The sequence below is a fragment of the Fibroporia radiculosa genome, assembly GCF_000313525.1.
Source record: "Fibroporia radiculosa TFFH 294 genomic supercontigs, scaffold6826, whole genome shotgun sequence".
NCBI classification, from domain to species: Eukaryota; Fungi; Basidiomycota; class Agaricomycetes; order Polyporales; family Fibroporiaceae; genus Fibroporia; species Fibroporia radiculosa.
In genome coordinates, this window is record NW_012133443.1 from 92,498 (window position 1) to 112,836 (window position 20,339).

The 20,339-nt window shown below is 52.3% G+C and overlaps 9 protein-coding genes across 9 annotated transcripts; 6 read left to right on the top strand and 3 right to left on the bottom strand.

Annotated features, from left to right (window-relative positions):
- Nucleotides 1-324: 324 nt before the first annotated feature.
- FIBRA_06407 (uncharacterized protein) lies at nt 325-966 on the top strand (the record flags this gene model as incomplete). Its single annotated transcript, XM_012328133.1, has 1 exon — nt 325-966. The coding sequence occupies one exon, from the start codon at nt 325-327 to the stop codon at nt 964-966; it is 642 nt and encodes a 213-aa protein (XP_012183523.1).
- A 986-nt stretch (nt 967-1,952) lies between these two features.
- Nucleotides 1,953-4,483, bottom strand: FIBRA_06408 (uncharacterized protein; the record flags this gene model as incomplete). The annotated part of the gene is made up of 8 exons (XM_012328134.1): nt 1,953-2,606; nt 2,660-2,832; nt 2,915-3,205; nt 3,396-3,510; nt 3,910-4,058; nt 4,113-4,182; nt 4,247-4,287; nt 4,348-4,483. 8 exons carry the CDS (start codon nt 4,481-4,483, stop codon nt 1,953-1,955), a joined length of 1,629 nt encoding a protein of 542 aa, XP_012183524.1.
- A 1,832-nt stretch (nt 4,484-6,315) lies between these two features.
- Nucleotides 6,316-7,257, top strand: FIBRA_06409 (uncharacterized protein; the record flags this gene model as incomplete). Its single annotated transcript, XM_012328135.1, has 5 exons — nt 6,316-6,354; nt 6,415-6,647; nt 6,705-6,903; nt 6,969-7,121; nt 7,180-7,257. 5 exons carry the CDS (start codon nt 6,316-6,318, stop codon nt 7,255-7,257), a joined length of 702 nt encoding a protein of 233 aa, XP_012183525.1.
- A 581-nt stretch (nt 7,258-7,838) lies between these two features.
- FIBRA_06410 (uncharacterized protein) lies at nt 7,839-8,889 on the top strand (the record flags this gene model as incomplete). The annotated part of the gene is made up of 5 exons (XM_012328136.1): nt 7,839-7,917; nt 7,983-8,178; nt 8,229-8,418; nt 8,481-8,619; nt 8,687-8,889. 5 exons carry the CDS (start codon nt 7,839-7,841, stop codon nt 8,887-8,889), a joined length of 807 nt encoding a protein of 268 aa, XP_012183526.1.
- A 369-nt stretch (nt 8,890-9,258) lies between these two features.
- Nucleotides 9,259-10,056, top strand: FIBRA_06411 (uncharacterized protein; the record flags this gene model as incomplete). The annotated part of the gene is made up of 3 exons (XM_012328137.1): nt 9,259-9,736; nt 9,799-9,884; nt 9,952-10,056. The coding sequence occupies 3 exons, from the start codon at nt 9,259-9,261 to the stop codon at nt 10,054-10,056; spliced, it is 669 nt and encodes a 222-aa protein (XP_012183527.1).
- A 494-nt stretch (nt 10,057-10,550) lies between these two features.
- FIBRA_06412 (uncharacterized protein) lies at nt 10,551-12,249 on the bottom strand (the record flags this gene model as incomplete). Its single annotated transcript, XM_012328138.1, has 7 exons — nt 10,551-10,604; nt 10,673-10,797; nt 10,857-11,223; nt 11,283-11,381; nt 11,436-11,540; nt 11,598-11,742; nt 11,810-12,249. The coding sequence occupies 7 exons, from the start codon at nt 12,247-12,249 to the stop codon at nt 10,551-10,553; spliced, it is 1,335 nt and encodes a 444-aa protein (XP_012183528.1).
- Nucleotides 12,250-13,446: 1,197 nt separating this feature from the next.
- FIBRA_06413 (uncharacterized protein) lies at nt 13,447-14,343 on the bottom strand (the record flags this gene model as incomplete). Its single annotated transcript, XM_012328139.1, has 4 exons — nt 13,447-13,632; nt 13,695-13,880; nt 13,933-14,185; nt 14,240-14,343. 4 exons carry the CDS (start codon nt 14,341-14,343, stop codon nt 13,447-13,449), a joined length of 729 nt encoding a protein of 242 aa, XP_012183529.1.
- Nucleotides 14,344-14,690: 347 nt separating this feature from the next.
- Nucleotides 14,691-17,206, top strand: FIBRA_06414 (uncharacterized protein; the record flags this gene model as incomplete). The annotated part of the gene is made up of 3 exons (XM_012328140.1): nt 14,691-14,832; nt 14,888-16,710; nt 16,763-17,206. 3 exons carry the CDS (start codon nt 14,691-14,693, stop codon nt 17,204-17,206), a joined length of 2,409 nt encoding a protein of 802 aa, XP_012183530.1.
- A 307-nt stretch (nt 17,207-17,513) lies between these two features.
- Nucleotides 17,514-18,699, top strand: FIBRA_06415 (uncharacterized protein; the record flags this gene model as incomplete). Its single annotated transcript, XM_012328141.1, has 4 exons — nt 17,514-17,714; nt 17,772-18,292; nt 18,342-18,460; nt 18,512-18,699. The coding sequence occupies 4 exons, from the start codon at nt 17,514-17,516 to the stop codon at nt 18,697-18,699; spliced, it is 1,029 nt and encodes a 342-aa protein (XP_012183531.1).
- Between the last annotated feature and the right edge of the window lie 1,640 nt (nt 18,700-20,339).

Sequence of the window (20,339 nt, forward strand, 5' to 3'; positions counted from 1 at the left end):
AATGGTGTGGTGGCAAGTCGGTTTTCATTGGAGTAGCTACAGCCTACAGCGGATGCGGTGGCAGAAAGAGGGTTACGGCTCTGATGGAGGTGAAACAGGCGGCGCATCGTACGAGGCGTTCTGTCGATACGACACCGTTACCGAATTATGATTTAGCACTCGTGGGAATCTGGCGCGGAAGTACCCCAATACCCCACGCGAACGCCCAGTTTAAGTATCCCCCCCTCTCGCCGAATCCTCATCCTCCCACCTCCCTGTCTTCTACCCCCCCAATCGCCGCATACAAACCTCCCAGCCTCCTCTCGCTTTCTAACGACCCACACAATGTCTGCCCTACGCGCATTTTCAAAGCATGCCCGCTCGCTCTCGCGCACGTCCCTATCTTCGCGTCCGAGCAGTATATCCTCCATCCGCGCGTTCCACTCGCCCTTCAAGTCCCTCTCAGACTCCCCGCTCACCTCTCCCCCCCACCCGTCTTCAACCGTCTCTACGCTGTACGAGAAGCAGCTGGACCACTCTCCCGATCCCCAGCTCTCTTCTGCCGGCACGCACACCTACGTGGTCTCTGAGCCCGACCCTGCCCACACCCCCTACGAAGTTCCCTATGGCGCGTACCCCACCTCCGCGCCGTACCAGAACTTCCCCGCCGCCGACGGTGCAGATGGTGAGGCCCCCCGCACTAGCAGTTCGACTGCCTCAACGAGTCACACCCTTGCTCACCCCCTCACCTCCGCACTCCCGCAGAATCCTTCGGGCGTTATGGAGAGCTCAGCTATTAGACACGGCACCGCGCCTGGGGAGATGCACCAGCGCGGTGGGAGCCACGGTGGTCTGGGTATGATGGATATGATGGGCACGAAGAGCAAAGGCACCCTCGTTGACCGCAATCCGCCTCCCGACTCCCCCGGAGTTGCAGAGAAGTTCTCAAAGCAGGGCGTTGACAACGCTTGGAAGGAGAGGAAATGAAATTCACCTGGGTTTTACTTGCCATGAGCTACTGTCGGTTTGATTGTTATTCGTAATTGTTAGAGTGCGTGTCGTATGTATGAGTATAGTTGAGGCCATTGTCCTGGACGCAGTAGTTATCTTCCCTTGTCTGTACATTGTTCGCAACCATTCGTTGTCGTTTGTTCCCAGGAAACACTGCGGTGTCGAGCGGGTGTCCGTGTCCCACCATCTTTTGTTGCCGGACAGTTCAATCTCGGCCAACATTCAGTACGGCACTCACTCGGGCAACACTCGGTCGTTCGCGACCAAACGAGACGCGTCGATCGCGAATGTATTGGGCGCCTGACCCATCACGCGTTAGGGACGCATATATAATAGAATAAACCGCCGTAGTTGCGGATCGATAGGATACTGTAGTGCGAGAGGAATACAGGTTAACCAACCGCGTAATAAGCAGTCTAGACATAGAATACGAAACGACAAGAACTGGAAAGCCAAACGAGGGAGTGAGCGTCAGTGATTGAACGAATTGGCGACGGCGCTCGCGCCGTGCGCCACCGCCAGACAGTCTGCGGCAGAAGCGGACTAGTGTACAAGGTAACGCAGAGAAGGAACGGGAGGATATATGAACAAGGCAAGACAAGACAAGACAAAGTAGAACGTGAGCGAGACGGATGTCCTTCTAGCAGGGACCAAAGCGATGAGTGTATTGAGAGCGGTGCGAATGCGAGTCCGGCCGAACGAATGATTGGTGCCCTGCACTTAGATATCGCGGACGCAATTTGGTTTTGATGCTGGGTGGATCGAGTCATCATGTGGAGTCGTAACAGACGATGAGAGGGGTCTGGATATAGGTGGTTGGATATGTGTCTATGCAGGATACCATTGGTCGTCAGGTATTCGTCATCAGAAAGTTGTTAAACCTATAAGAGGGACATGGTTCAAGAAACAGGAAAATCCAAGCTAGAAACAACATACGGAATCATCAGCGCATCTGCATGCGCCTATCCTCTACAACAAAACGCAGCCCAGAATCCTTTCTTGCGGCCATGTCCATGCTCATCTTGCTCTCCGACGCGCGTCATCTGTTCCCGATCATATACGCTCATACCACGGGTACCAGCAGCGTTCACCGTGTCGCGATTCACAGCCGTACCGCCGGTCGTGGTGCCGTCCCGCGAGTTTGTACCCTGTTTGCCCGTGGGCTGGCCATAAACGATAGAATCGGACGTGTTCGCGCCGATCCCATTCGGCTGCTGCGGAGGAACCCCGTTTGGTGACGCACGATCATAAGCTGTGCCCCGAGGCCCGCCCGGGCTCGGCGCACTCGCGTATGGGTGCGGTGCAACCAGCCCTGCACTGTCACGTTCCCCACGAGGAATTTGTTGGTGACTGGCACGACGGCTCGTGGGCGCAATCGGCTGCACGCTGATTTGTTCGCGCGAGTTGCCTCTTGAATCTTGTTGGGCACGGCGGCTTGAATGTCTAACATGTGCAGGTGTCGGCACGAGAACCTGTTGTGACGAGGGTGACTGAGCATCAGGCAATGGTTGCCGAGAGCGACGGTGGCGTTCGTCATGACGCGAGCGGTGCTCGCGGTGAGGCGTATGTGGTGCCGCGGCATTGGCGTGAGCTTGAGCAAGAAGTGTAGACGGTGTCTAACATCAACATCAATACCTACGAGCGACAGCAGCAAACTGTGAGAACGTACGTGTCCCGCTTCCCAACCCTTGCCGCCGTTCAAAAGCATCCAGTCGAACACACCATCTTCAGGCTCACCGAGAGTCTTCAAAACCTTACTGAATAGCTCGCGCAAGAAATCATAGTCAGGCGTCTCTTCAAAACCCAACTTGCGCACATAATTCATGTATATTGCAAACTCCTCTGTTCCAAAACCAACTCGTATCAATTACACAAAATGCAGAGGGTGATCGACATGGTCGAACACAGAGCGCTTAGGGCTTACCTGGGAAGCCTTCGCACAGCTCGTCGATCGGTGTAGTTTGCTTCTTCTCACCAATTTTCTCGTACTTCTGCTTGTTCGTCGCCGCACGCAGGCCTTGCCATGGAAGACCGCCTCGCAAAAAGTACATGAAAACATGACCAAGCGACTCCAAATCGTCTCGTCGCGATTGCTCTCGGCCGAGATGCGTGTTAATCGACATATAACGTGCCGTTCCCGAAAGGGATTTCCGTTCTCTGTATGGTATATGTACTTTGGTCCTCGGATCTCGATAGTGTTTTGCCATTCCAAAATCTAACCCGCAACGGCGTCAGTACACCATTTGTTTCACGTTCAAAGTATGTGCGGGCCGCTGCGCATAACTACTGTGGAGCTGCGATCGCGGATCGCGTCCCGCCTGTCAAGCGGCATAGCCCCCAATTGACCAAGCTGCGCATAATGGCACAAACTGCGAGATCCAGGCATATAACAGGGAAGCACGTACCAATGATATGAATGGTATTGGCTGTCTTCGATCCAGGAACCCCAATGAGGAAATTATCAGGTTTAATATCGCGGTAAATGAGGGACTTCTCGTGGATTGCCTGTACACGAGTGACCTGCAGAATATCGTTATTCACGTCAACATACCAATCATGGTGAAACAGATATGATGCTCTAGCGCGGAGAGCTACCAAGAAGGGAAATGGCTGTGTTTGACAATGACACTAGCTCTGACAGCGAAGTAGATGCAGCAGCTACCTCGCAGTCTCATTGCCTGTGCCCACAGTGCAGTGTGTCCCTACCGGTGATTACGTCTACTCGGATCCGAAAGGGCCGCAGAAGGCAGACCAAACGCGGAAGGCAGGTACATACCCGCGAGGGGTCGGTGTGAGAACCAGGCGTAGTTAACGGTCGCAAAAGAGCGCAATGCAGATCGGGGGCTGAATGCCCTCTGCCTCGATGTCGAGTCGACGAAAACGCATTGAAGGCAGAATGAGATACATGCGCATACATACCATCTGTTTGGCAGCCATACACACAGTCTTGATGGTGAACTTACGACCGCACATGTCAAAGAGGTCCTCGAGGTTCGGTCCCAGGAGGTCAATGACAAGGACGTTGTGCAATCCTTCTTGACCAAAGTAATGGACTTGAGGAACTCCAGCTAACAGCTCGGTAAGAACACGTCTTAATACTAGCATGCGAGGAAAATACGCACGAGTGCCGTGCAAGGTGCGGTAAGACCTGTACTCATCTCGTAGTTGAGGCGCTTCTGCTTTACGTGGTTCCTAAGGGAATTAGAGAGGACGATGAGCGGCCCACGTCGCAGAGCGGTTGACGGATTATACTCACAAACTTGATGGCAACAGGCAGATTGCTGAGTACATTCGTTCCTGCAATACATCCGCAATAGCTAAGAGGGACGAATCTTGAGGCGGAGCAGATGTTCATACCTTCGAAGACGACACCGAAAGACCCCTCTCCAATCTTCTTACCGACTCGATAGTGGGTGCCGACAATCCCGTTAGACGTCGCAGATTGAGAGCCGTGATGAGCTGACGACGATGCGATTACATGAGGAGTGGTCATCGTGCTGAACAAAAGATGAAGAGAGGGAAAGAGAGAGTCGTTGAGGGAGAGAGAGAATAGACGCCCAACATGGTGCCTGATGGGGCGGAGTCGGAAGGACCACCTGCCATCTTTGGGAACAGGGTTCTGCCTTAGTTTGGATGAAGCTCGAGAATCTGGACCACCGACGGTCTGGGATAGGGCCTGTGTATTTATCTCACACACCCAACTGACTCCATGTAAAGGTTCCTGAGGTCTGAGTGCTAGCAGCCGCACGGTCGCGTTCCACATTCAACCACCTCCTTACTACAGTTCAACTACAGTCCAACTACAGTCATCCGAAATTCCAATATGTCGCCATAACCACTTGGCTAAAATAGTCTTGACCAATCCCTTCACTTTGCACCACAAGACGTAAGTGCTGAAGGTCATCGAACTGCTAGTGGCAACAAGATGAGTTAAGCTTACGAACTTCGAGTGGCCGTATGCGCCAGCACCTTCAATACCCCTACAAGCAGTATTTCAACAGCCATTGAATTCACGAGAACTACACTGAATGACTTATACCCTACGATATCAGATCGGTGCAATATTTTTGTAACTGGAGTCTCAAGCTCAAGGAATGAGATGCTGGAGTACGAGCTGAACAAAGCTTGCCACCCATTTCATTTCTATGATTTCACTGGGAACGCTGAGGAATCGACGGCAGCCGGACTGTCACAATGAGGAAGACCTAGACACAGCGCGAAAGCCACCGAATCGAAGTTCCATCTTGGCAGGCATGCGCAGCACTCGTAAAGCGAGTGTTGCTTCGCGTCCGTGTGATGGGGTCACGAAACATGAGTTCTCGCAGTGGCGAACAACGGAGCGGCTCGAACCAAGCTGTCGGCGAGTCGTGTGCAGCATTTGCGATCGATGCTTGGAGCATACCTTAGAGACGTTGATCTGCAAGGTACTGTAGTTCAAGACCAAAACTAACGTCTTTTCTCTCGCGCCACTACACCATTAGTGGCCAGCGTATCCACCAAGTAACACAGGATAGCGCCGAATGTCGCACTGCAGTGAAGAAACGCACACGAACTGCCAAATATCCGGCGGCTCCCAAGTAAGCACCTCCAGATAACGAGTAGCTCCCGATAGATCGGAGGGGCAAGACCCACCAGGTCGATTAGTCGTCCTCCTTGTGACCTCGAGAACCACAGACGTGAGACGGTACAAAGCGACACGGCATCATTTGCGAACACCATCCGTGGTGGCGCCGCACCAATTCGCTCTGCGCGAGTGACGGCGCCAATATGAGGATATGAGTCTTCGCGGGAACTTGGATGGCGAAAGACCATGCACAGTCGGCTGACCGAGCAACTCTCTCAAGCGATGTCAACGTCCTCGGCGGCGGATGTAACTCAGGCTTCGTTAGTACATTGAGCTATTGCGGCGGCGCGGTGAAAAACAGCTAGGTGGAGCCGCCGATACTAGCAGTGAGGTAGGAAATAGCTGCGACAATTATGCGGGAGGGGAGGAGTCCGGGATGAGACCGGAAAGAGCCATTGGGCGGGAGATCTTCCACGTGACCGGCTCACTGAGCGCCGGTAGTGAGGTGCTCACCAATTCGTGACCAATCTCAGGAGCAGCTTTGTAACGACTCTCTTATACCCTACACGCACCTGGGTTCCTGTATCATAGCTAGTACGACGCTCCTTTCTGTCCTGCACGCTGTTCCCCAGTGATAATTTACTCTTTTGTTTCCGTCCTGCTTCCCCGACATTGTTTGCGTTCTCGCCACTACCCTAGAAAAGCACTCTTCCGTTACGCGCAGATCAGCATATTCTGTTTAACATCGCCGCAGGCGCATAATGTCGCGGTCAGTATCACTTGTCGTCATCGGGGATATTGTGAGTGTGCCGTTTTAATCCATCTTCTGACGTGACCCATACCACTCCCCTCACCCGCAGATATGTCCCTGGTGCTACATCGGTGAAAAGGAGATGGAACGTGCAATTGAAGCCGTCAGCGATCTTCCTCTCACGATCAAGGTAGAGCACCGGCCATACCAGCTTCAGCCGTCACTGCCGGATGACGAGGCATTAGTGAAGCGTGACTGGTACTTGAATCGGTTTGGGAAGGATAAGTTTGCCATGTTCGAGCAGATGGTCACCACCCGAGGCGCACAGCTAGGGCTCAACATGTGAGCGTTTATCATGTGTTGCGGGCGCGTGCTGACAATCTCGATCTGCATCTGCAGAAACTATGGTGGGACAATCACACAGACGACCCGGGCGCATCGTCTCAGTCTCAAAGCGCTGAAGCTCGGGGGTCAGGAGATGCAAGAGTCATACCTGAATGCGATCCACAAAGCTTACTTTGAGCAAGGAAAGAACATCGGGGACAACGATACGCTTGCAGAGTTGGCACAAGAAAGTAGTGTGATGACTAGAGAAGAAGTAGCCTTTCTCTTCTCTTGGCTTGTCAAGTTCCGCGACGCTAAGATGACTTCTTTTCTCCGTAGGCACTGCAGTTTCTTCAGTCAGACGAGTGTCGAGAAGAAGTTATCAACATGATGGCGGAGGCACGGAAGAAGGGTGTGACTGGGGTTCCGTTCACGATCATTGATGGCCGGTGGGCAGTCATTGGTGGACAAACTGCGGACGTGTACATCCAGGTGCGCAGGGTCAATTGCGGTCGGAGTGATTGGAACCTGACAGGTCTGGTTCCGTCAGATTTTCAAGAAGTTGGCACAGACTGAGAAAGTGACACCTTTGTCTAAAATTCCCGATGGTCCAATGTGCTCAGTCTAGTACCCCGCAGGAATTCGTATGAATGCGAATGATTTCCATCGCTGGGAGCCAGGGGAGGACGCTGTTCGGTGCAGGGAGCCAGGGAGTTGCTTATTTACTTGTTGTAGTACCATTTCTGACTGTTTTAGTGTATTATCGTAAGTATACCACGAAGAGTTTAAAGGATTCGCGAGGAGACCGCTTCTTATGTCTCGTGGCTGTCCAGTGTTTAAGTCCAGACTATTAATCTTGGAGAGTCTAGGTGGCCGAGCCAGAGACACGATGCTAGCTCCACTCTTTCCAGTATGTAGTACGTGGTTGTATTTAGCAGTGCCTAGGAACTGGGAGCTGATACATGCTGCAGAGGTGTAGGAGACGACGCGAGACTGACGTCAGGACCTGAGGCCTGAGAGCCAACGGAGCCCATTGTGATCGAGGCGGATCCCTACTCCGCCATGTAAAGCCTCCGTTCGCCACGATTGGCGGCACCACTTGGCTTATTGCTCTCGCGTCTCGCCGCTCATTCCTTCCCTACTCTATACTGCGTCTTCTGCCGCTGCTCGCTCTCTTGGTTTTCGTGAATCTCCTCTCATTTCGTGATCATGGTTCGAGGGCTCGGGCAACAACACTACTACTGGTTCTACGCCTGGATTCCTGTATTTGGAGCGTTCATATGGGCTGGTAAGTGTGATTGCTGGGAGATCTTCAAAGCGCAAGTAATTGAATTTGAATGGTCCCTGCATCAGGTACACTTCTCTCAATGCTCATAACATGGCTCGCCACCGGTCGGCCAAAATATGTCACTCAGCAAGGCAGCATTGCGTACATTTCAGATATCGGGGCCAGTTACCTGAAGCCGCTCTTCATCGTGTGCTGCTGCATCACCGGAGTGTCATTTTTCCTGACCCTGGTGATCGAGCGATGGTTGAGGCATTCGGGCAGGTGCGTACTGTCTGTCACTGGATATGGTGGTGTTCACGTCCTCCTTGCAGGCTGGTTCCAAACATGCGCCGTCGTGAACGCGTGTTTGCTTCGCTTTCTGTGCTTGGAGCATTCATCGGCGGTGCTGGTCTCATTTTGCTGTCCATATTTGACACTGGGCGATATCCGAGCCTCCACCGCGTGTTTCTGCTCGTATTCATCATTGGTGTTGGACTAGCTGCCATCTTCACGATCATCGAGGTGAGCGTCTGGCATTTCTGATTATTATGCAAGTTTGTACTTATGAGGGATGACCCATGTAGTATCGATGGATCAGCCATGATTTCGTAGAGATCCGCAAACTAAAGATAGCCTATATAGCCAAGGGAATTATTGCTGGAATTCTTATCATCTGTGCCATAATATTCGCCATCACACTCTACACCGCGCCCAATGTCGGAGGTGCGTTCTTCCTTTGCGATGCTGTGAACTGTGTATCCGTACGACATATTGATTATATGGCTTGCAGCGGTGTTCGAATGGGTCATAGCGTTCGGATACACGTTCTTCCTCCTCACGTTCTTCTACGATCTGCGAATGTCGCGCGGCGTGCAAAAAGGTGAACTCTCAGAGCAGCGTTTGCTTGCCATGCGCCAAAGTGGTGAGAATGGCGCTGTGATGAGGGAGGTAGGCGGCGACACCAGGAGAACACGAAGATTTGGTGCCGTATGAACAGGACCTTGAGATAAGAATTTATGACTCGTACGATGATGGCGATATCCGTAATTTTCTTGATGGTCCGACATGGCCACTGGCATGGACATTCGTATTCACCTGGTACTCACATCGACGAACTTAAAGTACTGCGCGTGTTGTATTTGTAGACGTACGGAATACTAGTAGTGTCATGAAAAACTTACTTTCATTGCCTCACCTAACAGGTTTCGATGGGGCTAGTTAAATGGGCCTTCAGTTGGGTCGTCGCGGGCTACTCTAACTCTGGCTCTTACTATTAGACTTCTGGGGGGAAATAACGATCACGTGGGGCGTGTACCTTTACAGCGACGCTGCCACTTTTACTCTTCCCCTCGCTCCGCAACCATGTCCACGCCGTCAAGTCCGCCACTTTCCCCAACCCGATCTCGTACACCGCTCCCCCGTCAAAGCACGTCGACGCCCCTCCGCCCGACGTCTCCGACTTCCATACACTCAAGTTCCACTCCGACAGGTGCATTCTCTCCACGGCGGTCATCCAACCCCAGTCCGCTCGTACACAACGGCCCATTACCGTCGACGCCACCCCCGGGAGATCGCCCAAAGACCCGTGCACGCGACCTGCTCAGGAAACACTATGGCTTGGGCGTAGGTCCGCCTCCGCCGTTGCCGGGGAAAGCGGATCCCATGGACTTAGGTGAGGGCGCTGAGCGGAGAGAAAGGAATTACGATACATGTTCTGACAAAAATCGGCGGTCGTCCGATGCAGATTCCACTGCCTTCGATGCGAAGTCGTATTACGAGCAACTTATTACGACTTCGTCTCTGCCGACTCTGATCAGGCGGGAGAACGAATTACTGACTGGTGAATACATATTGACAATAACGACAACGTGCCGTGATCATTGACTGTGAATGGGCTGCCAGAGATTAGACAGCTGGATAGCGAGCGCCAGTCACTCGTGTACAACCACCATCACGAGCTCATTGCCGCTAGTGACACTATCGCCGCCGTACGTCTCTTCCAAACTTTCGTTTCTTGCACGCATATGTACCGACGATCCCCTCCTAAATTATCAGATGAAATCACGAGCAGAAAATCTCGACGCAGATCTGGACCTCCTGAGGGCTGCATTCTCTGAGATTTCACGTTTGTCCGCAGAAATCACTGGAGAACACTCGTAACGCCTTTTTGTGCGAACATATTCCGCATTCCGACCGTCCCAGTACATCGCGTTTTCCGTGCGACCAAGAACGCGCGGTCACCCCTGTGCCTCTTACCATACACAAGCAACCTGAGAGCAATATGAATGAGACGCTGTCGACACCTCGATCTCTATTATGCACCGTGGAATTGGGGTGGTACTGCGACGTTCCTGCTTCTTGGAATTTGACTCGATCTGGTTTTATATCATGTACACGTACAACACCATTAATATTGGAGCTACACTAGGCACAAGAATCTAGGTATCACAAGCCGATTACACCACACAAAGCCGTGACAAAGCGTAGACTCAAGAACTACCAGTATGGGCTGGGCTTTGAGGGGTGGATGACCACCGATCTAATGTCCGTGAAATCCTCGACGCTGAATCGTCCATAGCCAGTCGCACCACTAGATGGATGACACGTGAATATGGAATAAGTGGTAAGTGGCCTTCATACGCACCTTAGACCAGTTAGATCCACGGCGTCTTCCAGATGAATCGTAGGCCCATTGATGCAGACACAACCTAACAACAGAATGGGTTATCATTGACATGAGGTCCAAACAGGCTTGTGGATGCTTGCCTGCTCTAACTCGCATGCTAACATCGATTGCATCGTTCAGGCTGTTCGTCCAGACACTTCCCGCGAGCGAGTATTGTGAATGGTTTGCGAGTTCTACCGCCTCGTCAATCGAGTCGGCCTCGATGAGAACGACCACTAGGATAATTACACGTCATGAGCGACGGCGAATCTCATCTAGGGTACGCGGTTCTCACCTGGGCCGAAAGTCTCTCTCTCCCAAAGTCTCGTACCTGGCTTGACGCCAGTCACGATGTGCGGCTGCACAACCGAACCGTCGCGCGTCCCATCGCCAAGCAAGAATTCTGCACCGGTAGACTGTGCTTCGTGTAACATTGACACGATGTTCTGCGCTGAGGCTTCCGAAAACTGTGCAGACAGTGCCTCGCCAGGTCCTCCAGCCTTGAGTTTGGAGAACTCAGCGATTAGTGCCTCAGTGAGCTCCGCGGCGACTTCGCGCTGGACGATGACGCGCTCGGTGGACATGCAGATTTGGCCCGAGTAGAGGAGCGCGCCGTATGTGATGGCTTTGGCTGCGCGTGCGATGTCCCCATCGGCGAGGACCTGCGACCAGCGAGAGGGAGCGGTGAGTAGGCTGGAGCAAGTGAGAAGAGAGCACGTACAATCGCGGGGGACTTGCCGCCAAGCTCGATAACGCAAGGCTTCAGATACTTTGCAGCTTCTCCCGCGATAATCTTGCCGACAGTGTCACTGCCAGTAAACTAGACACTCGTGGGTTATTGTACTCGTCGTCTGTACTGTAGGGCCACACTTACGGTAATCTTTCGTACGGCCGGGTGCCCGATCATTTCTGCGGTTCTGGCAGGTGCATCTTCTCGTGAGAGATGAACAAAGTTTAGGACACCTTTCGGTAAGCCTGCCTATAAATCATCTATCTGTTAATGTCGGTCTAGACAACGGAGTTTGATATTTATTACCTCGTGGAATAACTCGGTGATGATATGCTGGGTGCGGGGTGTCACCTCGGATGTCTTGAGAACTACGGTGTTCCCACAGATGATCGGAATCGCAAGTGCTCGGAAAGTCAAATACAATGGTGCGTTCCATGGCGCAATTGAGAAACTGTTAGCGAAAGACGCTCACGTCAGCGTCTAGGGGTGGTCCAGAGCCCCAAACGAAAGGGACACACATTACGCCTTGTGCCCTTCGCTGTGCCAACACTTGTCCACCCGGCACTAGAGATGGGAAGGTTTCGCCTCTGAGGAGCGCTATGGAGCCTGCCACCCAGCGCAGCAGGCCTATCGATGTCATCAGGTTGAATTGAACCATGTACTCGCCGGCGACGGCCTCAGCATTGATCGCTTCCGCGACTTTTGCCTTGTACTTGTCCGTCTCCAAGAGGTCGGCCGCCTTGAGGAAGTAATCGCGCTTGGTAATTAGAGGGGTGTGCTCCCATGTGCGGAAAGCCTTTGCGGCAGCATCGATAGCATCTTTGCAGTCGTCTCTTGATGCAGACGCAGCGAGAGTGACGATCTCTTTGGAGTATGGGTTGCGCACCTCGAAGGTGCCCTTGTCGCTCGCCTGGCGCTCCTCGCCGTCAATGTAGAGAGGTGTGAACGGAGTGGACATAGTTGTTATAGGCGGGGATGATAATGTGGGAGGTATGATGATGTGGGAGGTTTGTGGTGCGCATATATAGGCTTCCTTGACTATCTCTGACGTCCCTTCCGAAAGCCATTTACCGAGAAGGTGCTACCGCGACGCGGCCTTGGAAGTGTATCGCATGATGCCGCTCACCTACGCGGCTGCCATCGCATTGATTGCATATGCCAAGGCAGACAGGCAGAAAGGAGCTACAGGCTACCATTCTGACAGTGTGCGCAGCGTCCCGTGTATACGGTGATCCCCTGCCGGAATGCAGGCCCTGGAGGAAACCCCAGTCCCTGGATTGCGAACGGTCCCACGGTCTGGATCCTAGTATAATCCTTGACAGATATCCACTCCGGGACGCCACTGGGAAGATGTGTGCTCTTCTATTGGGTCGATGTACCTCCACGGAGCTGGATAACAATTGTTCCCGGTATACGTCGTTTGATCTTGTGGTGCAACGTTGCGCCCGATACTTCTCGTTACTCCGGGTCTGTCAATCAAGGCCATCACTGCTCGAGCGCATCTGGTATAGTGCCTGACTAGATACATTGCCTACGCCGCTTACAAAAATCGCCTGTGGACATGACATGCCATGCAGGTGGTGACATCGGGCAGGACCACATCTCTCATGGTCACTTGGGTCTTTTCGTCCAAGATTGGTGTCTTGGACACTGGAATGGAGGTGAGGAAGAGGAGGTGCGTCCGGTGATGAATTCGGCTCACGTGTATGATAACTCGGTAACATGATGATATCACAGGCCGAAGTACTTATTGTGGCTACCGAAGACTAGCGCTTCTATCGCATATGTGTATGGCTGAATCAATGAACGGCTTCTTTGAAATCCTTAACTTGCAGCGGACGAAAATGACAAATTTGTTTCTTGTATTCGGTCATCAAGGTCTCTGGGTTATTGTGGGGATACTCTAAGGGCGATGGATCGCTTCTGCAGCCTGTGGATTGATCCAACCTAAAGTCATCAATTAGAACAGATAATAAATGTCTCATGACACGGCTAGGCAAGTAGATTATCGATTTTGATTCAACTCATGCAGCCGCAAAGCTTGTACATGTGGTGGACTCTGTGGAGCCGAGGAGAACATATACCAGGCGCTATAACCTCCCTCATGACTAGTAAGAATGCTTCCGATTTCCCCTATCATGACCATCATTTCTTCTCAGGACCAGATAGAATTGGGTCGTTTCTGATGTACTCCATCAACCCAGACATCCACCTTTTCGTCATAAAAGGCGATGAAGCCCTTGATGTCTGCGCATTCAGGAAGCGGGACATGATACCACCATGCTATGTCCTTGAACGTTTCTCCACTCGGCGTTTTGACGCTGTAGTAGTTCGCCGTGCCCTATCCGATAATGCCATGGCATGTTTTATGTATACGTTTAGGCAATGACGAGGTACACTTACCTTGTACGGGCAAGAAGTAGTCAGATCCGATGAAACGAGCAGATCCATTCTGCAATCCGTCTTGGGGATATACGTCCTTACAGGAAGACTCGTCTCGAAAAGCAGTCGCGGCTTCCTAGTGTTGGCAACTTCGACACCGTTCACCTCGACACGTACATGGCGAGACGACTGGAGTACATCAACACGCTAAAGGGGGATGTCAAGTAACTAAAATCTCCAGGCTAAGATATGAGCAAACCTTATACGGGTCCTTTGGATGAACAAAGACTTGCTCTTCTTCCTCAAACCAAGCGTCCATAGCGCCAAATTTGATTTCAATCAGGCCTTCAAGGTCACCGGCAAGGTGTTCAGTAGCCGCTGCCTCGGCCTTGCGTTCACCCACGACGACGTCGTACGTTTGTACGTCCGCAGACTTGGATACCTCCTTGAGGTACCTCATTGGCACATCCGCAGACTCAAAGAAGTATGTGGGGTAATACGGCTTCAGCCATCTACGGCAATATAGTCTCGGATGTCAACGAGATTTAAACAGTCCCACTGCTTACACAAGTTTAGATCGCTGAGTATCAACGATGTATGTTCCCGCGAATAAGATGCGGATACGCCTGGGCGACGGTTCAATGTGCGGTTGAGTAAAGGGCGGCGCCATTATTTCACTACTCGTTGTTCACTGCGTAAAATCTTAGTGATGGGATGCCTGCTGCGTTCAGGAGAGGGAGGAAGAGAACTATTCAGCAGTCATGCTGGCACAATGGGGTTCTTGAGGAGCTAGGTATTGAGCCTCGAGCTCTTACTAAGTCCGAACCTAGCGGTGAAGTCATTTAGAAGTTACAAATACTTTCTGGTAAGTAATATTAGTAATATAATTATATCTGGCCAAGCCACGATCACGTGTCTGAAGTAAACGCGTAGCAGTTAGCTGATCTGTCGCTTCAAAGCCTGTATCCGTCCACAACGCGTCGTTAATCGCCTTTATTTCTTTGATTGACTGGGCTCATGACTACTATTGTTACGGATGACGATGTCATTCAGGACAGTGAAGATGAGCACTCCTTCGCTCGCGATACCATAGAAGTCAATCCTACGAACATGAGGCCGTCGCAATCTCCTGGCCAGCAACCCGCAATGGCCACAACATGTAAGAATCATTGTCTAGCCAATTAACATCACTGATTCTTCATTGTGATGTGCAGCAGCATCGACTATCCAGACCACTGATTTCACACCTCAGCCTCGTACTCGCGACTCTCGACAAGGTCCCGGCGACGGGTATAGCGATATTTCCACTTTCCCTCTGACCACAAATCCTGTGGCATCCACCATTGTATCGATATCTTCGGCTACAGGGCCGAAGTCAGGCAAGACTAGACCTCGTCCGAGGCCGGTGTATAAGGGCGCGGCTGCTGCGAAGGATGTTACTATTACAGACCCTTCTTCATCCATTAGGGCACCATCATCACCCAATGCCATGGGATCGCATGCGAGGGAGTCCACGAAAAATAGCAAAGAGAAGACAGCCACACTGCCTGAACACATACTGGAACCCTTTTCCTTGGACATCGCAGAACGCGCCAAACTGCGTTCTCGTGCGCGCACATCGACTGCGGCGAGCAAACAGCGCGCATACAGCGAGTTTGTCGCGGATGTGATCGATCTTTCGTCTGACGATGAATTCAACCTGCGTCCACCCGTACGTGTACCCAAAAGCAGGTCAAATGTAAAGGTGAAGACCACGGCTGCGAAACGGCGCGTCGATGCGTCGCGCATCCATGATTTGGAGCCTGAGTTACCGAGCGGGACTCTCCCTATAGCCACCTCCGATATCAGCTTTAACGTCGATATGAGCTCGCAGCTTCCACCATCAGACCCGCCCCCACCCTCCACGTCAACCCTGCCGCCATCGACACCCCCAACTCTGTCGCACGCCCCTCAGCCTCCACGAGATCGCTTGTCGTCGCCGCTTTCATCGCCTCCACCAGTGCCGGTGCGCAAACGAAAGAGATCCATGCAAGCAGCCGTTAGGAACGATGAGGGTACTAATCTTAGCCCTAGGATGCAAGAGCAGATTTCATCGTCGACCGCCATGCCGCCGCCGCCACCACCACCATTTTTTGCAGGATCCTCATCATCAGAAGCAGCAATCCCTGAGACGTTGGTAGATGTGGCACCATCTCCGGTTGCGCCATCTTTGGCTGTTTCAGGCGTAACAAAGAAAGGAGCAAGTTCAAAGGGAAAGAAGAAACCAGTTGATGATGACTTTGAAGATTTTGAGGACGGAGGTTGGGTTGACATCCCTAAACCTAAGCCCAAAGCTAGACCTCGCAAGAAGGCCGGCCAGGATGACGACGCCGATTGGGACGGACAAGAGGCGCTAAAGGGACGCAAGTCACGAAAGAAAGCGAAAGGTAGCGACGAAGAGGATGAGGACGAGGACGAGTGGCCTGCGAAGCCGAAACCGAAACCGAAACCGAAACCGGCGCCCAAGAAACGGGGCAGGAAGGGCACAGCAAGAAAATCGAAAGTCATGGAAGTTGTTATTGATGACTCGCCGTCGAAAGCGAACACGAAGAGGGCGACGAGAGGAGACAGCACAGCTAAGCCGCCAACAAGTAGGGAGATCGTGGATGACTCGGATGGTGAGCTATGCCCATTGGTACTCCCACCTGGAACGCCTCCTCGGACAGGCGAGGGACTTGTTACTTTTACAAGAACTAGCCGTAGAGAGGATCAGTGGAATGATGGTCCGGCGTCACTGCCACCTACGTCCATTCCGTTTCCAACTAGAGGAGCTGCGCCAGATGGTACTGAGGATATATCGCCAAGATTGTCAACGAAAAGTAAGGGGAAGAAGCGGGCTGTGGTTATCTCGGACGATGAAGATTTCGATGCAGCTGTGTCTACTCCTGGGTCGCCTCCCAAGAAGGTACGACGCGAACCAAGAGCACCCAAAAAATCTGCCCCTGCTGCGCTTGAGAGAGATAGTGAAGCTGAAGAAGAGGAAGATATTAGTACGAAGGTGATTAATATCTTTTCGACGTTTAGTCACAGAGGTTAATGCGATTTTACAGGAAAATGTCTATCCTTCATCTGTAAGCATGAGCACTCCCTTCAAACAACCTAATCCTCCATCGTCTGCAACCAAGCACCCATCTTCGAACCGTGCATATTCCATATCTTCGGGAAAGTCGACCCCAATGTCCGAGCTCATCCGGCGCGTCAACTCTTTGCCTGGATCACCGTTCCCTGCTGCAAAACCAATTTATTCTCCCTTTTCCAAATCATCCAAAAGCCTTCTAAAACGGATCGCACCTTTACATCCCAACCGGCGTACACCCCCTCCACCTCCACCTCGCCCCCCTCCGCCGAAGAAGAGCAAGAAGCAGCTCGAGCTAGAGGAGAAATGGGAGATGGAACTGGAGGAGAGTGTGGAGGGATGGTATTGTCTCTCCGAAGAGGAGCGGGCAGCACTACGCAGGGCCAAGAGGGATGCAGAGATGGGTTTCGAGGACTAATGCGACGACGGGTTGTGCAAGGAGCTTGTAAGTACCTTATACTATTGCGCGGTCTCTGGACCGTAATCTACTCTCGTAGTTCTGCCGTGTGCACACGCGTCCGCTCGCTTTGTTTGACCTTTGGTCCATAATTTTTGCCCCATTGCGCATCCGAAGGATCGCGTGCGACCCACTCATTACTCCGGTGGCTGATACTCCGGTGGCTGATTGACGGAAGATAGAGCGCATATAAAAAGGCGTCCCCCTCCATGGACCGAACACTCTATGCCCCACCGTCCACGGCTCGTATACGCCGAACTGGATCTCCATGCCGACAGTATCTTCGGGCAGAGTCCTCGTTACCGGCGCGAATGGCTATATTGCCATATGGGTTGTCCGTAGGCTCCTCGAGCAGGGCTACACTGTTCGAGGGACTGTGCGGTCTGAGAGCAAGGCGGAGTATCTTCACCAGTCCTTCGCTGCGTATGGAAACAAGTTCGAGACCGTAGTCGTCGAGGATATCACGAAGGTGCGCGTCAGTACCTGATTCACCCTGCTTGCAGCCACCGATCATGCGACTTGCTAGCTGGGCGCTTTTGACGAGGCAGTCAAGGGGATGGATGCCATTGAACATGTCGCGTCGCCAATGCATTTTAATGCGGACGATCCTGACGAGCTCATCGTGCCCGCAGTCAATGGCACGACGAGCCTGCTCGAGTCCGCACGCGTGTATGGTGCCTCAGTCAAGCGCATCGTCTTTACCTCGTCTTGCGCTGCACTCATGAATGTACAAGACACGCCGCGGGTCTTCACCGAGGCAGACTGGAACGAGCAGGCTATCGCCGAGGTGAGGGAGAAAGGACGCGCGGCGGCGCAGCAGACGAAGTATCGCGCGAGCAAGACGCTGGCAGAACGAGCGGCGTGGAACTTCATGGAGAAGAATAAGGATGCGCTCATGTGGGATCTTGTCGTAATAAACCCCCCTCAGGTGTATGGGCCCATGCTACATGAGGTACCAACCCCCGGAGCCCTGAACGCAAGCATGCATATGTGGTATTCTAACGTGATCGAAGGATCGCTCAATGCGTACCAGCTAGCAACAATGGGGTAAGATATCGTTGTCGTTACCCACACTGGTCATTGACCTTGCTCTTAGGTCTGTTTGGGTTGAGGTTCGCGATTTGGCGGATGCGCATGTACTTGCAATCCAAAAACCGGAAGCCGGCGGGGAGCGTATCATCGTTTCAGCACCTCCATTTAAGTGGCAAGATTGGTGTAAGTTGGTCTGCACTGTACGAGTTGCCACATCTCTCACGCATTAGACAGTAAATGCAGCCCGTGCATGCAACCTCGATACACCCCCCGGAAACGAATTGTACGATCCTGCGAAGGCAACTCATCACGTCTCGGTTGATACATCCAAGGCGGCAAAGCTACTCGGAATGACATACCGGTCTCCTATGGAGAGCGCCAGGGATATCGCTGCAGACCTCAAAACCAGAGGCTTCATCTGAGTTAGCGATCGTGTAACACCGAGTAGCTCTCCCGCGATAGTTAGCGTCCGCAATCAATGACAATCACGAACCTGGCGGACCAGCGTGCAGAACATCGAGCATTCGTCAAGTCTTTATTCAACCAACTCGACCTCATATAGCCCCTCCTCCACACGAAATCGAGTCGATTGTAGGGAGTAGAGGAAATGATGTTATTTCTCCCTTGTGCATCAGCAGATCGGTTGTTTGCCTGCTTTCTCGTATGAGTGCAATCACTGCAAGACAATGTCGCAGCAGAAGACAGAAAACCATAACTCGTACGTAAACGCAGAAGCTGGCGGTATTATCTTGTATCGATCGTTGCATGGAGGATACCAGCCTCATTTCGTCATTTCGTCCGAATTTGTTGGGTCACCTTTGTCAGACCATCTTCGCTATCGTTCGTACCGCCACGGACTCTTACTTGTCCTGCTCGTTGTCGTCGTTGTGGCCTACGCAACTACCACCTGGCCGGGGAGCGTTTGGGGCGGGAGATGCTGTGGCCGCCGTCGCTTTTAATCGAGTGCGCGTAGCCTCACCGGCGCTGCAGTCTCTTGCCCTATACAACAAGGCCACGAAGAACAAGCGTGGCCTCGCCTCTTCGCACCCACCACCATGATCAACCATTCTCACCACGTAGCCGATGTCGACGACGTCCTCGATCTATAATAACGACTTCGGCCGACGACATCCACGGTGTCAAACGTCGAGGACTGCTAGAACCTGTCTGTCCCTGAGGCCTGCGCACCGTGTGGTCGCGTCGAAGCCAGTCCGGCGTCTTCCATCCGATGCCATACATGTCAGCCAACCATACTGACCGATTTTATATACTTAGCACGAGATGCGAGCCATGGGGAACACGTTTGCGACCCCAAATTCAATCATTATTTGGGCGAAGTCGTGGGGAACTGCATGCGCAATTTCTTCGAAATATTTTGCTTGGTTGACACGGCATGGCTGGAAAGCCTGAAGTCCCGCGCCGTCTACAGCCGCTAATTTGTCAATCTACAACCTGTTCTAGCCCATGATCACGCTCGACGTCAAATGGCAACTTTCGCGCATTGTGCTTCCTGTATATCTATGGAGTCAGGACGAAGCAATGCTAGCAGTGGTGCTCTCTACCTGACATCCTACTTATAGTGCGATACTTCTATCCATTTCCGGCACCCAGACACCCTACCAAACAGGCCAATTCATTTTACTAAATGCTGAAGTAGACCCTGAGCACTCAGGAAGTACAGATCGTCGCGCCTGGACTTTCAGAAAGGAAAGCTGCGTGGCCAGGGCCAAAGTACTTGTATCAGCAAGGTTCGCGCCAGGATCATCTGCGAGTCTATGGAAGATTACAAGAGCAAAAGTGACTAGGGTCTTTTCGTGCTAAATATGAACGTGCAATTCAAGTGGCTATGCCGGTGTGAGTAGGCTTATTTTTGCACGATGCGTGCACGAACAGACGAACACAGTGTAGTTGTAGTTATCGCTTAACTGAAGAGCAGTACCGAAAACCCTGGCGGTGAAGATGCTCATTTAAGGCCCAGGAAGTTCATGAATGTGTACGATGTGTCAAAATGGACCAAGATGTTGAGGACAATGTCTCGTTTCAAAGAGCAAACCAAGACATG